General features: G+C 41.2%; 1 protein-coding gene across 15 annotated transcripts in view; it reads right to left on the reverse strand.

The window, feature by feature from the left end:
- The window catches only part of LOC122696903 (muscular LMNA interacting protein), a 286,820-nt gene that overhangs the window by 152,701 nt on the left and 117,457 nt on the right, over window positions 1–16,662 (reverse strand). For 6 of the 15 annotated variants that reach the window (XM_043907070.1, XM_043907067.1, XM_043907069.1 and 3 more), the window contains exon 1: window positions 1,731–1,891. The exons of 4 other annotated variants lie outside the window; for them this stretch is intronic. In XM_043907070.1, the coding sequence (XP_043763005.1) occupies window positions 1,731–1,829 (99 nt within the window). In that variant the 5' untranslated portion in view covers window positions 1,830–1,891. Of the gene's footprint in view, window positions 1–1,730; window positions 1,893–16,662 lie in introns of those variants that run through there. 5 more of the 15 variants (XM_043907074.1, XM_043907072.1, XM_043907073.1 and 2 more) reach the window with 2 other exon arrangements.

Raw genomic sequence — 16,662 nt, forward strand, 5'->3', positions numbered from 1 at the left:
ATGATAGATGGAGAGAGGCTTTAGCAAGCAAATCACTGAGGGTAGCTCAGATAATTTATCACAGAATTTCATTTGGGTAAGAAATAAAGACAGTCCTTTAAGAGTCAAATAAGAGGTGAAACTGACTTTGTCCTCAGGCTCTGTAGGCCTGTTCTCATCTCCCCACAGAATGATTACAGGTCTACTTTAGGTTCTATCTAGATGAAATTTAAACACTAATGTATGAAAGACTTCAATTCACTTCCCTGTGGTTACAAAATATGTATCAACTTTATTAACAATAAGTGGTTTTACTTTCTAAAGCACATACAATGACAAAAATTTACTTCACCCAAAGCCTTGCTACATAAGTTCCCAAAATACAAATAGAACGTCACTACTGATGCATCATAAACTATTGACTTTTTAAAGGTTAATAGCTACAATTTTAGTGAATAAAATGGAAACGTAGTACAATAAACATGAATGCTTCGATGAAGAAGGTGTGCTTTTAGAATGATGACCTCAAAGGAATTTCTAAAAGTAACCATATGTTGACAATGAAAGCAACTGAAAATAAGTAAAATTGTTTCCATCTACTTTATTGCTGTATTTTCCTACAAATAGCCCTAGCCTACATAAAATTTTTTCACCAGGTAAAGAGAACATTTTTTGAGAATTTTTAGTTGAACCAATACATAATATCATCAAGAATAACATTAAAAATGGAAAATCCAATAGTACTAAAGGCTTATTCATCTTCCTAGGTTACTGTCAGAAGAGCACAGATAAATTCCTGTCCACACATTTAACCTCAGATCGACCTCAAAAAGGGGCAATGGTTTGGTATTTGCTTTTAAGCTGGGAGTACAATGTTGGCATGTGGCTTTTTTCATCACATTTCCGTACCATCTTCTTATTCCTACCAAGGATGCACAGAGTTTTTGCACAGAATTTAGTTGGAAAGGATTTGAAATTACACTAGCTACTCTATACAACAGGCTGGTTGACTGCTGAATCCCTTATTCAGGAAAGAAAAAGAAAATTTTTGCTGTTTACTGCATACCGTGGCCAAGTTCCAAAGAGCCCAGAAATGAATCGCTATGGTGATGAAAAATCATTTTCCACACAAAGCAGAAACAGATGCATGTTAATATCATTGCACTGGTTAAATGCCAATTAACACTTTCCTTTGTCAGCGTTGTTTAAAAACACATCTCAGTTCTTATCCTTGGGAAACTCGTTTAATAATAGAAATTAGAGCTGAAAGGATGAAAAGCTTTCCCTAAATATGGTTTCAAGCACTTGAAACTCTGAGATGGTCACCTTCTCACCGGCCAGCCGACTAATAATTTAAGAAACTGTTTGCTTCATGCCATGCAGGCTGACTATTTCTTTGCTCAGCTTCCAGTTGCAATGCCTTCCTTCCTTCTCTTTCCCTAAACGTTCTCTTCTTCTGATCTTGACACCCACACTCACAGATGGCCACTAGCCTCTTGTTGAGAAGAGAAAAGACAGGGTGTCAGGGCTCACACTGCACCAAGGACCATCCTCAGCATCTTCTTCGGTTGCCAGCAAGCAGCTTTGCTCTATCTGCTCATCCTTTCCACTAACTGCCTAAAACATTTCATTTTGACATAGTCAAATTTATCTATACCCGGGCATCTCTCTCACAAACCCTCCTGCAGCAAACACCAGAGTGCACAGCCTTTCAAAGTTCTCGACAGCAGGAAGGAAAGCCTTCCTTTTACCTGGGGTGTGGTCTGCACGCTCCCTGCTAAGACGCACGAGTTCATTTGGAAGTAATTGCTCCCGCGGTCCCTCGGAAGCCCCTGGGTTTCTGGAAGCATTGATTCATCCCATAAGGGAGTGAGCAAACCAACGAGTGAGGTGGGAAGGGAGCCGCTCCCTGAAACAACACACACACACTCGCGGGGAGAAAAGAATTCTAAAAAGAGGTAACGTGGACTCCTCCCTGAGCAGAGGGAGTTTTGTCAGCTCCAAAGGGCAGATTCATGTTCAGACAGTGTTTAGATTTGGAACTTCAGGAGAGGTCAGATTGACTGCTGAAATGGAGCCAGCAGAAGTAAAAAAAAAAAAAAGAATTGCCACCTATACGCATTTCCCTTTTCTTTTCATGCACATAGTCCAATTAAACATTCTGCAAAAAGAACAGAGGAGCCAGATTGTACAGCTACAAGAAGCTGATTGAAGGGCCCTCACAGCTGACAATCTCAGCAATCAGTTGGTCACACTCACTGAGAACATTTAGAGGCACAAATACACGCAAACACGGGGTCTAAATAAAGAACGAGAAAACACACAGCGATTCCTTCATAAAATCAGTAGCTTTAATTCCTGGTCCTTGGCATGTACGTAGTGAGCAATACCGTACCAGCATCAGTAGTGACGGAAGTCTTGCTATTAACCAAATTTGCTCTCAAATAGAGCTTGGAATCAAAAATTTGTCAAAACAACATTCCAAGGTTCCTGGAAGACAGTGAGTGTCCCGACTGCAGAAAACTTCAAAACTTTACATGTGGAACTGATTGGCGTTTTCCGTTTTTGTACTTCTATTTTCTGAGTATTGATTTTTCTCCAAATCTGTAATATCTGTATTTGTGCTTTGGCGATGAAAGTTGTTCTGTTGCAAGAGCTGGTTATAGACCAAAAGCTCTGGGAAGGAATGAAGGAGTTATTTTAGGGACCTAGATTATACCACTTAACATTTTCCCTGCTTATCAGAAGCCCGAATTTGTGGTAGCACTACAAGTAAAACAATTGTCGAAAGTGATGCTGTTAGCACACTGAGGAAAACTACTCCAAATAACCTAGTACTTTTTTTTCAGGCAAGGCTTTATCGGGGCCCCTGCTGCAGCGGTGGGGAGGAGAGCAAATGACAAGTTCCTATGTTGCTCTCTTCCTGAGGGGTGAGCTTCCTCAAACTGGGAGAGGGTACGGCTGTGTCCAGGGATTGGGCCAGAGGGCTGGCTTAGGTGGTTTGCCCACCACTCTGGTGGTGTTGCCTTTTCCTACTGTTCACGGGGTTCTCAAGGCAAGAATACTGACGTGGTTTGCCATTCCCTTCTCCAGTGGACCACGTTTTGTCAGAACTCTCCACCATGACCCGTCTGTCTTGGGTGCCCCTACTTGGCGTGGCTCATAGTTTCATTGAGTTAGACAAGGCTGTGGTCCATGAGATCAGATTGGTTAGTTTTCTGTGATTGTGGTTTTCAATCTGTCTACCCTCTGATGAATAAGGATAAGAGACTTATGGAAGCTTCCTGATGGGAGAGACTGCCTGTGGGGGAAATTGGGTCTTGTTCTGATGGGCAGTGCCATGCTCAGTAAATCTTTAATCCAATTTTCTGTTGATGGGTGGGGCTGTGTTCCCTCCCTGTTGTTTGACTGGAGGCCAAACTATAGCACACGGCAATGAAGATGATGGCGACCTCCCTCAAAAGGTCCAACAAAGGTCGACTGTCTAGTCAAGGCTATGGTTTCTACAGTAGTCATGTATGGATGTGAGAGTTGGACTATAAAGAAAGCTGAGTGCCAAAGAATTGATGCTTTTGAACTGTGGTGCTGGAGAAGACTCTTGAGAGCCCTTGCACTGCAAGGAGGTCCAACCAGTCCATCCTAAGTAAATCAGTTCTGAATATTCATTGGAAGGACTGATGCTGAAGCTGAAACTCCAATACTTTGGCCACCTGATGTGAAGAGCTGACTCATTGGAAAAGACCCTGATGCCAGGAAAGATTGAAGGCGGGAGGAGAAGGGGCCGACAGAGGATGAGATGGTTGGATGGCATCACCAATGAGATGGACATGAGTTTAAGTAAACTCCGGGTGTTGGTGATGGACAGAGAGGCCTGGCATGCTGCAGTCCATGGGGTCGCAAAGAGTCAGACCTGACTAAACAACTGAACTGAACTGAACTGAACTGATGGTGTTGCATGTAGGAGGTATGTGCAGTACTCTGCTTTTGCTCCTGACACCCAGGTTTTTTGCTCTCAGCTCTTCAGAAATGGTAGTTGGGTTATTTGATTTGTTTGTATCTTTTGTCCAACAATTGTCCAAATTGCACATACAGACAGTTATGTTTAGTACCATACAGTTTCTTTAATGATCTAAAATTTTAATGTGAATACTGTATGACATCAGAAAATAAATTATGTGCCTTTTTCTATGCAAGGTATATTTATGGATACTCAAGAGACTATACTGCCCTCTTGCCCTCAAAGAGCCTACAGTCCAATTGAGAATATAAAACAGTTGTACGAATAGAAAGATGCAAAGTGAAAAAGAAAAGAAAAAAATCCCATACTTCAGTTCTCAAAGTTGATACATAAATCACTTGAAGATCATGTTAAAATGCAGTTTCTTAAATATCCTGTGATAAGCCACAATGGAAAAGAATCTGAAAAAGAATGTAGATATACATATAACTGAATCACTTTGTTGTACAACAAAAATTAACACAACATTGTAAATCAGCTATATTTCATAAAATATTTTTAATGCAGTTTCTGACTGAGGAGGTCTGAGGTGTGGCCCCAGATCTGACATTTCCAACGAGCTCCGAGTGGGGCCTACTTCCTAGTCTGTGACACTATGAGTAGCAAAGATTTAGAGGAACCTTTGGAGGGTGGTGAGATCACAGTCATCTGGAGTAAGTAGTTCAAGGACAAAGAAATGTTCAGGCTGGACTTGGAAGAACTGGAGCTTTCCTTGTGGCTCAGATGGTAAACTGAGAGAGACCCAGGTTTGATCCCTGGGTCAGGAAGATCTCCTGGAGGAGGGCATTGCTACCCACTCCAGTATTCTTGCCTGGAGAATTCCATGGACAGAGGAGCCTGGAGGGCTACAGTTCATGGGGTTGCAGAGAGTCAGACGTGACTGAGTGACTAACATTTTCACTTGGCAGAGTAGGGGAGTGAGACCTCTGAAGATGAAGCAGAATAGCCCTTATTTCAGGCAGAGAGAAAAGCTTGAGCAAAGGCCCCTATCAGACCAGCGGTGAGCAGCAGTGAAAGTCACTCAGTCGTGTCCGACTCTCTGCGACCCCACAGACTACACAGTCCCTGGAATTCTCCAGGCAAGAATACTGGAGTGGGTAGTCTATCCCTTCTCCAGGGGATCTTCCCGACCCAGGAGTTGGAGCCAGGAATCAAACCAGGGTCTCCTGCATTGTAGGTGGATTCTTTACCAACTGAGCTTTGAGGGAAAGCCGCAGCGTGGGCTGCAAGGCACGGGGCCGAGGAGTCAGATAACCCACTGGCTGGAGGGCCCTGGGTGGGGTGGTAACAGGACCTCTCAAAAGCTCAGTCCTCCACCAGTGAAACATGGACCAGAATAGGGCATATTTCACAGGGCTCACAGGACAGTACTGATTAAATTCAACATGTAAAGCTCTGTGCCGGGCAAATAATGTGTGCTACTCCCGTGAATACTATTGTTACTCAGTGGAACCCAGGTCTCCTGCACTGCAGCAGATTTTTTTCCCTTTGAGTCACCAGGGAAGACTGGTAAATAGCTTATATCGGAATAAAGACAAATAAGGCTACAAACATAGGTTCAACGTGGATCATCAGAGATCTTTTTTTAATATACCATTTTAACCTTTACAAAGTGTACAGTTTAGTGAGCACATTAAGGACACTTACATTACTGTGCAACCATCACTACTAATCATCCACAGAACTTTTTTCATTTTGTCAAACTGATGTTCTATTCTGATTGAGCAATAATTCCCCATTCCTCACACCCCCCCCCCACCCTCAAGTAACCACTAGTCTACTTTCTACATTCAGATTCATCTCTCCTCTTCTCTGTAGATCATCAGACATCTTGAATTAAGGTGTTTTGATGTTATCCAGTAGGGAATAGGAACAAAGATTTATGTATATAAAAATGTATATATTGGGTTGACCAAAAGGTTCATTTGGGTTTTTCCATAGCATCTTATGGAAGGAACCTTTTGGCCAACCCTGTATATGTACGTGATTTTCCTTGAGTCATTTTGAAACATGAGAAACAATGACATTAGTCCATTATTTTCCTATAAACACATGTATGTATATAATATATATATATCATCATATATGTATATACCACATATATATAAAAATCTTAATTCCTAATCCCTACTGAATAGGGTAGCCTTAACAAATCCTAGAGACCACACTCATCTCCACGTTCTGTCCTTTGTCAATGGTTCATAAGTTTATTCCACATGAATTCAAACAATCAGGAAGCTCTTTTCCAAAGTCTCATTCTGTCATTTCCCCTCTGATCTTTCCTTTTTCTCATTCCCTCTCCCAAGCAGAAAGCAATATTTAGACATATTGGTATGATCATATTTGGGAGAGGAAATATGTTATCCCCTATCCTTTGCCCTATTTGAATTTTTCCCTGAGTTATTTTACAACATGAGAACCAATAAAATTAATCCACTATTTTGTTATTTTTCTCTGTGTCTTATTGGGAACTTTCCTTTAATCATTCCCTTTCCCTTGTTTTATTAATAACTGTTGGTGTTATAGAGTTTTTCTTCTATTGATAGAAGACATAATTTTTACTTAAAAAAAGCATAATAGCCATGCATTATAGTAGCATGCTTCAGTCATCTGGCTAGTAGCTACATACAGCCTCCCAGAGCACATGTATTTAGAACAATTTCCATAGAAACCATTCTCAGTGGAATAGAAAGTGATGGCACCTCATCAAAAAATAGGCCTCTGTTGTGGATGATGAAGACCAAGTGAATTACTGACACAGGATCAAGGCTGGGAGGAGGGGAGAGTCTAGCCTCCAATCACAACTACTTTTTTCTAGACATAAGAAGGTCACCTAGGGTCTGCCTAAGACCACAAAGCATTTCACAAACATAGAGTTTTAATGATGTCTCTCCTACTAAAGAACACAAACTGTTCTTCTGAATAATCTATTCCCAAAAGAAATAAAGTTTGTTGAAGTTTGCAACCAGCAAATACAATCCAAAATTCTCTTTAAAATCTGGCATTACTGATGGCTGAAGTAGGGCATCCTTCCCACTTCTTACTACACAGATATTACTGCAGTACCTTCCAGCCAAAAGACTCTTAAGGTATTGCTTTTAAAACAAACCGTATAAAACAAATAGTCTCTCTTCCTGACACAAGAAACAAATTTGAGAAAAAAACAGACATATCCAGAAAAGTTTGCTAGGAAACATGTAAGTGATCAAACAGATCAAGCTCTTCATAGCAGGAGCTTCTATTGCACTTCTTCACAGCAGGTGCTACTACTAATATTAATATATAGCCAGACTTCCCTGGAAGTCCAATGGTTAAGACTTTGCCTTCCAGTTCAGGGGGTGCAGCTTTGATCCCTGGTGGGGGAGCTAAAATCCCACATACCTCACAGCCAAAGAACCAAAACGTAAGACAGAAGCAATATTGCAACAAATTCAATAAAGACTTTAAAAAAATGATATGGTTATATGTATAGTGAATTCTTTAATACCTGGTTCCCTAATTGGAATGAAAGCACTAGAACACTGGGAAATTTCTATTTTCTTCTCTGCTGTATCCCCAGCATCTAATGTAGGAACTATCACATAGTGGAGGCTCGATAAATGTCCATTAAATAAATGAATGACCATGTGCATTCATGAGAGCTGTATGGAGGTTTCAGAGAGGGCAAGAGAGACGTCTGTGTTCAAGGAATACACAGCTGTTAGGGAACCATTCACCGAAATCACCTGCCTTGGCCAAGCACTGTGAAAACCGTTTCCCTGAGTTGCTTCCCATCAGCAGGTATCCTGATAAAGAACACGCTGCGGCTACAGAACAGTAACCAGGGTAATCTGGGAGGGGCAAAAAGGAGGGAGGAGACCCTAGCCCATAATATGGCCTACCAACCTCCCAGAATCCCTTGCACTGATTTCCATCTTGGCTGAGAGACACGCCACCAGGAAGGACCCTGAGTCAGACCAAATACGGGCCAGGCGAGATGACTGGCCAGAGACAACCTAGAAACTAACCCCGTAACCTGGAAACTAACTAACGCCGTTCTCCTGGGTTCTCTGACCCTGCTGCTCTCCGCCCGGGCGCCCCTTCCCAATAGTATCTCTTGCTTTGTCAGCGCGTGTGTCTCCTGGGACAGTTCATTTCTGTGTTTAGACAAGAGCCCACTCTCATGCCCTGGAAGGGCGCCCCCTTCCGGCAACACAGTGGCAGAGGGCCATGGAGAAATAAGAGTGATTTAATCACTGTATAATTTTGCTTCTTTGAAGATAGATCAGATATAAAAACAGCAACACCCAGTGCCAAAGCTGTGAATGTTTTAAGAATGTATGGAAGGAATCAGATCCAAAGGGTGTGTGAGGGACCGGGGTTCTTGGAGGAAATGGAGAAGCTTCTCTGGTCTAGATCATTCTTCCCAGTCTTGGCTGCCGTGGCCTGTCATCCTGGCCACCCCACACGCTCCACCCACTCCTCACGGAACAGATTGTATCCTACATATACTATGTATAAATACACCACTTAACGAGTTTTATGTGATGCTATTCTTGGTGCTTAATATAGATCATCTCTTAAGTTTCTCACAACAAGCCAGCAAGAGAATTATGATGTCCATTAGATGAGTAAGAAAAATGAGACTCAGGGAGATTGAATTACTTGCTTAACCAGCATAAGATGCAATCAGATTTTAATCCTGGTCTGCCTGGCTAGAACCCAGGTTCACATGGACTCTTATTTGCTAACTGCCTCTGCTAGCCTTAGCTTAGAAATACTCATTTACAGAAAAGTGATAAGACAGGTTCAGGAAACAGTAGCCAGCAAAGATTTTGTTTTTAACAACATTCAAGAGAATTGGGCTCAGATGAACATTTTCTCCAAGCCTCCATTATTCATTCCCAAAATGTGGCTGGCTACACACTGACTTTTCAACCTTTCATCACTGTTATTCTCTTACTGTTCCTATGTAGTTCTATATAAAAGGAATGCATCATTATTTTGCAACACACATAACTTTAAATTGGAAATGAGATAACAGCAAAAAGTCAAATTGTATTGGTACAAATGCTAAAGCTATCTAAATTTCAATATGTATAGTGCAGCACAGACTCAGAAAAATATTGTTGAATGATTAAATCTGTTTATGATAAGTATTTCCTTATATTTATAAACAATATCTATCTTCAAAAAATATATGTGTGATCTCCAATGTTTTATACCTTCAATATATTAATTCTTCTAATAAATAATATTTTCGATAATATCTAAAGTAATGTGGGGGCCCTGGTTTATGGTCTATACCATCAATGTATTAATTCCGCTAATGGAAACAATGAAACGTGGAATCAGATTCCAATCATAAATCTACTAATTATTAGCCAATGAAAACATGTTAGTTACTTTAATTCCAAGAACTTGTGTTTCTCCATCTATACAATGGGCATAATAAAGGCATCCAAATCTCAGAGGGTATGAATATGAAAATTAAAGACATATTTCATGTGTCTCATGACATATAAGACCCAATGTTTGGCCCCACACAAAGCAACCACACCATAAATGTTAATTTCTCTCTTTCTTTCTAGGACAGATGAAATGTATAAGGTTTAACAAAAATCTCTAGTGGATACAGTCTCAGAATATTCCTGTGTTTTCTTGCAGTGCCCTCTGTTTTCCCCTTAATGTGTTCACTCCAAAACAGGAAGGCATATTTTAATCATCTTCATCCTTGTCACTGTCATCCTAAATAACTTTTACAAACCCTCTGACTTGCCCACAATTGTTGAAGACTGGATTTACCACGAGTTACAGAACACTCCAGGAGAACGTTAATAGACCCAATATTCAAAGCTCCTTCTCCTACAGAATCAATCACAACTTGGAAAGAAGGTTTGTCCTGAATGAAAGTGCATATGCAGAGTAATTGGCTGAAAAGATGCCAGTGAATCAAAGCACATGGGGATGATCTTTCCTTTTGATTTTAGGTTTGACACCATAATTTCCACAGAGGCAAAAACCAGCTGATGGCTACAGTAGCCAATATATTCCCCCAGGATGGGACGTGTCCTGGGACCAACACTGCCGAGTAGTCTTCTATGAAGACAGTGACTAATGATGGCTTTTTTAATCACAACTGCATCCCTGGTACTTAACCTTGAGTAGACACTAAATGTTTGTTTGTTGGATGAATTAATTAATAGTGCATGCCTACCCTACAGAAAAGAAAAGGTCAGAAACAAAGGTGTTAGGGGTCAAGAGTAAAGAAATAGAAAATCAAAAGCAAAGCTTTTCTCCCCATGACTGACCTCATTAGAGGTAAGACAGGAGCTACTGTAATTTAACCTTCCACTGTCACTTGTCTGACTACATCACATTATATAATAGAATGCTTCCTAGGTCAGAAATGGCTAGCATTTCAAAAGTGGGATGTTAAGAGGCAACACAGGAGATAATACAAGGAAAATGTATTTCTTAAGTGTCTTCTCTGTGTGCAATGAAGTACTACACAGACGGCAAGAAGGAAAAATCTCAAGTTAATAAAATAGATCATTTCAAAGTACCTTATTCATCATGAAAAGGAAACTGAAATAGCAACTATTTACCCCAAAAAAAGAACACTGTACCTACTTTTCAAATTTGTCCAAAAATTAAAATAAAGAGACTATTAAAAATTTGCAATGGCTCCCTCATTTCCATAAGGAAACTAGATTACCTAAATGCACAGGGATTTGGGATACTTAAATGAAATGATACATGAGACATTTCCACCATATGATAAACTCTCAGAAATGATCAGTTGTTGTACCTGTAGGCGTGCCCAAAGTAACTAGCAATCTAACATTAAGTATACATTTAAAAGCAAGAAATGTCAGTTCTGTAATCATTTTAAGATTTCAAAAAATATACTATTACTGAATACATAATCCTAAGTGCTTTTCTTTAAAATCAGTATTTTGAGTTCTTTTTTTTTTCCTCTGATCAACCTTTACTATTTTTTCTTGCCTTTAGATTTTTACATCTGTATAGACAGTGAAACTCTCTTCCCACTAATGATTTTGCTCACTGATAAGTCTGCATGGAAAGGCAAATCTACTCCCTTCAAATCTGCCTATTCTTATAACCAGCAGATTCTAACCAGAAACACTTTTCAAGAGTTTTTCTGGTTTTAAATACCATCGTACTATTTTATTCTAAAATCAAACTATAGGGTTCCTGGTAGAAATATTTTAAGAATCACTTGTCAGTATTTTGAAAACACATATTGACATGAATAAATCCGGTTACCTGAAAAGTTAAAGATGCTGTAAGGCTGTCTTCTGTAAGCCTTAGGTCCCAACAGGCTGCCCATGTGCATGGTATGCAGTTGCATGTATATATAGAGATTTTTTTCAGATCAACATGTGACTGTGTAGGCGATAAGTGAGCCTTCAAACTATGCAAAAATAAGTTCTAGAGGTTCTAATGACATTCAGCTGAACAGTCTGTAGGCATTAAGGAATCTGAGACACACAAAAAAATCATTATTCCAGTGCATAGTTATTAAAATGTTTTGCTGTAAAAAGAGAATGCCCTCTTTCTTTCTGGAGACATTTACTAAGGACCATAAGGTATCATTTCAAGGCTCTCAACAAGCTTACCATAAAAAATGCAAAAAAATTAATATTTTCAAATTTCACTTTAAATTTTTTTAACTATTTTTTCTTTAAAAACTGACATAGGAAAAAATCAAACAAAATGGATTCCTCTTCAAAACAGATTTTTAGGGAAAGAAGAATGAATAATCACTAAGTACCCTTAACAATTCCTATGAAAATGGGTGTAGGATTTTTATCTCAGAAAATAAAACCTCTGTGGACTCTTGCCAACTCATTACTTTTTAAGGAAACTTGGCTTTTCCAGACTCTTAACCATGAGCTCAGCAGCCAGACTGCGGGGCTTGGGTCAGAACTCTGCCACTAAATAACTGTGTGTGGCTTTACACAGATGACTCAATTATCTCATCTGCAAAATGGGAATAATCAGAGTAGTTACCCCACGGGATGCACATAAACCCTTAGAACAGCATTCAGCATGGCCTAAGCAATCCATAAATAGTCACAGTTACAATCAACCATTGCTAACAATAGAATAACCATGTAGAATTTAAACCCTGGTGGCTCAGATGGTAAAGAATCTGCCTGCAATGTGGGAGATTTGGGTTCCATCCCTGGGTTGGGAAGATCCCCTGGAGGAGGGCATGGCAACCCACTCCAATATTTCTGCCTGGAGAATCCCATGGACAGTGGAATCTGGTGGGCTACAGTCCATGGGGAGGCAAAGAGTCAGACACAACTGAGCGACTAAACACAGCACATAGATTTTAAATAGTTAATCCATTTTTTCCAACCTTCCTCCACCCATTCTCACATCCCATTTCCAACACTTCTAAAGAATGAGTGGCCTCTTACTGCTCAGATCTTTGACTTTTTTCTGAACGTCTGAGTTATAGACATTGTTGGCTCTTTTCACGGTCAAAGAAGTCTTCCTCTGGGTCTCTCGGAGCCCTCCTCACCTGGTTCATCCCGTCTCTCCTCTGCATCTCCTCCTCCAGAAGAAAGAGCCCAGAGACTCAACGCTTCCTCTTGCCTCTGCCTAACTATCTCCATCCAGAGGCTGCCCTCGGCTCTCACGGTTTCAACCCCCACTGACACCTCCATCGCAGCCATCTCTCCCCGGCCCCAGCTCTCCTCTCTGATGTTTGATCTGAGCGCCAGAGAGCAAGTGGCCAGGCTGGGGGGCTTGTCCAGTAGGGGTTTAAAGCCCGGCTCTGCCATTTGTGAGCTGTATGACTTTGATCAGTTTCTTCCTTTCTCAAAATCCCCATTTCCTCATCTATAATAGATTGTTTAGAACGTCTACTGCATAGGCTCCATTCAACAATATGACAGATGTAAAGCATTTGACATAGTTTCTGGTCCACAGAAAGAGCTCAATATTCAGGGAATAGGGGTGGAGGAACTGGGGAGATGTCATTAAAAGTTACAAACGAAACTATGAGATGAATAAGTTATGCAGACACCTTACAAACTTGAAACTAGAAGATGAGTAAGTTATGCAGACCTAACGCACAGCACTGTGATTAAAAACAATATTATACGTTTCAAAATTGCTATGATACTAGGTCATAAATATTCTAAGAATAATTTTGTGACCGTAAAAAACAAAAGTTAGATAAGTATTATCTTGATAAGTATTATCAATCATTCAATTGAATACGTCCAAAATCTTCTATCATTTTCCACTCATATGTCAAATAATTCTTCTTCTTCATAATTTCTAAAATGTTTTACTGCCACCATTATTTTCAAGACACTACATTTTAGGATTTTTATTATTTTCTCTCATTTGTTTCCATCATCTGAAGGAAAATACGGTAATATATTCTTCAATTGTGATAAAAAGAATTATTTTTACCTGTGTATGTAGCTGCCTAGTTTAAATGTTAAATTCTTCAGCCTCCCTTACCTATAGGTATGGCCATGTGATTAATCTATGATCAGTGAGATGTAATTAAAAGTAAGGCTCCTTAAAATTGTGTGACATGCCCTTCTTTGTCTCATTTTTCATCCTTCTGTCTGGAATGTGGATGTGATGGATAGATCTCTAGCAGCCATAAAAGACCCTGATAAGAACCACATGAGACCCATATGAGACCTTTTAAGCTTCACTCTGAAAATGATAGAATGATTCATGAATTGGTAGGAGGAGCCCCCAATCAAGGTCTGGGCCGACAACCTCTGAACTTTTTTTTAAATAATATGAGAGAGAAATAAAAGTTTACTTTGAGGTGTCTCTCTTGTCTACAGTGAGGTCTGGTCATAAGTGAATTAAGAACATTTCAATTTCTGATTTTCTCTGACATGCACCCACCCCCTTCTAGCCAGGCCACTTTCCTTACACTCTCCCACTCACTCTAGTTCCCTTTGCCTGTCATCTTCTAACCCCTGGGGTCTCGGGTGTGCTCAACAAAGCAGTCCAGAGCCAGCAGGAGCCTATAGTTGATTTTTCTCCCTCTTATCCAAATGTTATAGCATTCCTCTCCTGTTACCCATCATCAGCTATTCCCATAGGATAACCTCGCCTCTTGGATTATTTGTAAGGTCATAAATAACCAGGGGTTGCAGGTTGGGTTCTTCAGAAACAGATCCTGAGATAAAGTTCAGGGTATCAATTATTTATGAGGGATCCACACCCATGAGAGCGATGAGGCAGAAGCAGGACTGAGCAGAGGGAGACGCTGAACCGCATGTGAACCCCATGGAGCCTGGCTGACTGTGTAGAGAGCTCGGGAGTGGGTATCATCACGAGAGCATCCCGCATCCAGCCAAAGGGGCCAGACCTCCGCCCCATGTCCTCAGCAAGGTGTCACTGCAAGAGGGGAAGACCCTGAGCGCGTGACAGATCTGCCCCCACACTCCACGCACTTGGCAGCAAGACCTCTGTGCCTTGTGTCTGAATTCCATGCTTCTCTTCCCGAAACACCAATCTTAAACCAACAAGTGTTTGATAAATCTTTACAGAAAACTGCCTTAAAACTTACTCTGTATCTAACCTAAGAAACATAAACAGTATGAAGTTCCCTAGATGAAGCCCCTCACCCCCTAAAAAAAGGGGTATTTAAAAGTTCCTTTATAAGAAAAGGTCTTTATAAAACTTTCTCCTTCCGCTTCCTGGAATCAACACTGACTTCGCCAAAGCTTTAAATCCCTTATGTTGCAGAACATGCCTTTTTCACTTAATTCCTCTGAAACCTCCCACCACGCTGGATGCCGCCAGGATGCTCCCAAAACACACCCGTCTGAAGGAGGAGCAAGTGGGTCCAGCCGCCCCTCCGTGCTCCTAAGAGCGAGCCCGTGCTCCTGGGGACGGTCTTCCCAGGAGGACAGCCTAACATGCACCTGGAGATCGTGAAAGCAAGCTCACGATGACAACGCTCCCTCTGTTACTGTGTCTGCTCTTCTCTGGTATGTTCCAACCCCCCTCACTATAAGCTCATTCAGGGGGGAAATCTCAGCATGTCTCCCCAGTTTCTATAGGTCCCTCGGCTCATCAGGAAGAAGGTACCTTTCTTGTTTACTCTGCCCCACTTTCCTACCCCAAATACTCCACCCAGGCCCACAGCTCTGCGGTTACAGAGGGGGCTGGCGGAGGATTGCGGAGGGGGAGGGACTGTGGAGCGGCAGTTGTGCAACCCACAGCAGAGTGAGGTTCTGACTGTGGTCACAGGCTAGGGGGGGAGTCACCAGGGCTAAATGATAATAATAACACCAAGAATAATAATAATAAGTGAAAAGCCGATCTGAGGATCAGCTGAGACCTCTCGCTGTGCACAGAGGGAGGAAAGCCTGCGTTCCTGTGATGCGTCTGCGCTGTAGCCGACACTGCCACTTCGGCCTAGAGATGAGCAAGATGGACCGATCCCCAGGTGAGCTCGCTTGGCGAGGCTGCCAGCTGCCATCTCTACTTCTCTATCCGCCGCTTCCCAGAATGTATATGGTAATTTATCTAGTCGGAGCATCACTCTCATCTGTTCTCTGCTACAAGGATAGCTTCTTCAAGAGCCCATGGTCTTCGCCTGTCGGCGAGGGAGGGCGGCGATGACGCCGCCGACACGCCATCCACGGACAAGCCACCTCAATGGCGTTCCCGTTTGTAAAGCCCCACTCGGGTGTCTGAAATGTTTGTGTTTGGATGTTGTTTTCTTCATCTCCCCAAGCGAGCAGGCCTTCTCAGAAAGTCAAACTTCAAAAGTGACACAGTGCTCTGATCATGGAAGGGTGGCTTTGTCGCCAGGGAAACAGCTTGCAAGGGAGAAACAGATCCATTTGTGAATGTATAACCGGGAGAAGAAGCAGATGCTAAGTTTCTGAGTGGGGCTAATTTACTTTGAGAGGTACTGGATGGGAAGAGTGGGTTCCGTTTTTTAGGCCATAGATGAGCAAAATTATCCACTTTAGAGGAATCTTCTTCCTCTAGCCCAGAAATTATGGATAAAAACAAATTACTTATGCCCTTTTTCTCAGCTTTGCAAACCAAAACAAACAAAAAGTCCAGAAAAGCAAACGAAATTTTCCCAGGAATTCCCATGGGATCCAGGAAAATGACCCCAGGATGCACCACAAAACCCAGCACAGGGGAAGGCCTCTCACATACTTAAGCATGATTGTAGGGGAAAAAAATTGTGAACACTTCACACATATTTTCTAAGCTGTTGTCCAGAATGAAAAAAAAAAAGTATGAAGAGGTTAGTGGCCACTTTGCAGAAATAAACAAGGAGTAGTTCCGGGCTTCCCTCAAAATACCTCCCCTCCCTGCCTAAATATAGAACTCCATTCTTTGACCTTGCTGCAAGTTTCAGATCCTTTTCTGGAAGTTAATTTTGATACCAGAAAGGAAAAAAACCCTTTAAATGCAAAATATCAGCCAATCTAAAGGGTGGTTTCTATAATAGGATAAAAGAATTTGGAGCTGGTGACCAAAAAAATTTATATAATTTTTATCATCATTGTCATCATCATTACTATTAACACCTCATTATCATCTCCATTATTATAATTATCATCACCAACACTATCATAATTCACCAAGACCTCTATCACTGTTACACAATGACAATAGCTGCTCTTCTTTAGAATTTACCA

Source organism: Cervus elaphus, chromosome 7 (genome assembly GCF_910594005.1).
Source record: "Cervus elaphus chromosome 7, mCerEla1.1, whole genome shotgun sequence".
NCBI classification, from domain to species: domain Eukaryota; kingdom Metazoa; phylum Chordata; class Mammalia; order Artiodactyla; family Cervidae; genus Cervus; species Cervus elaphus.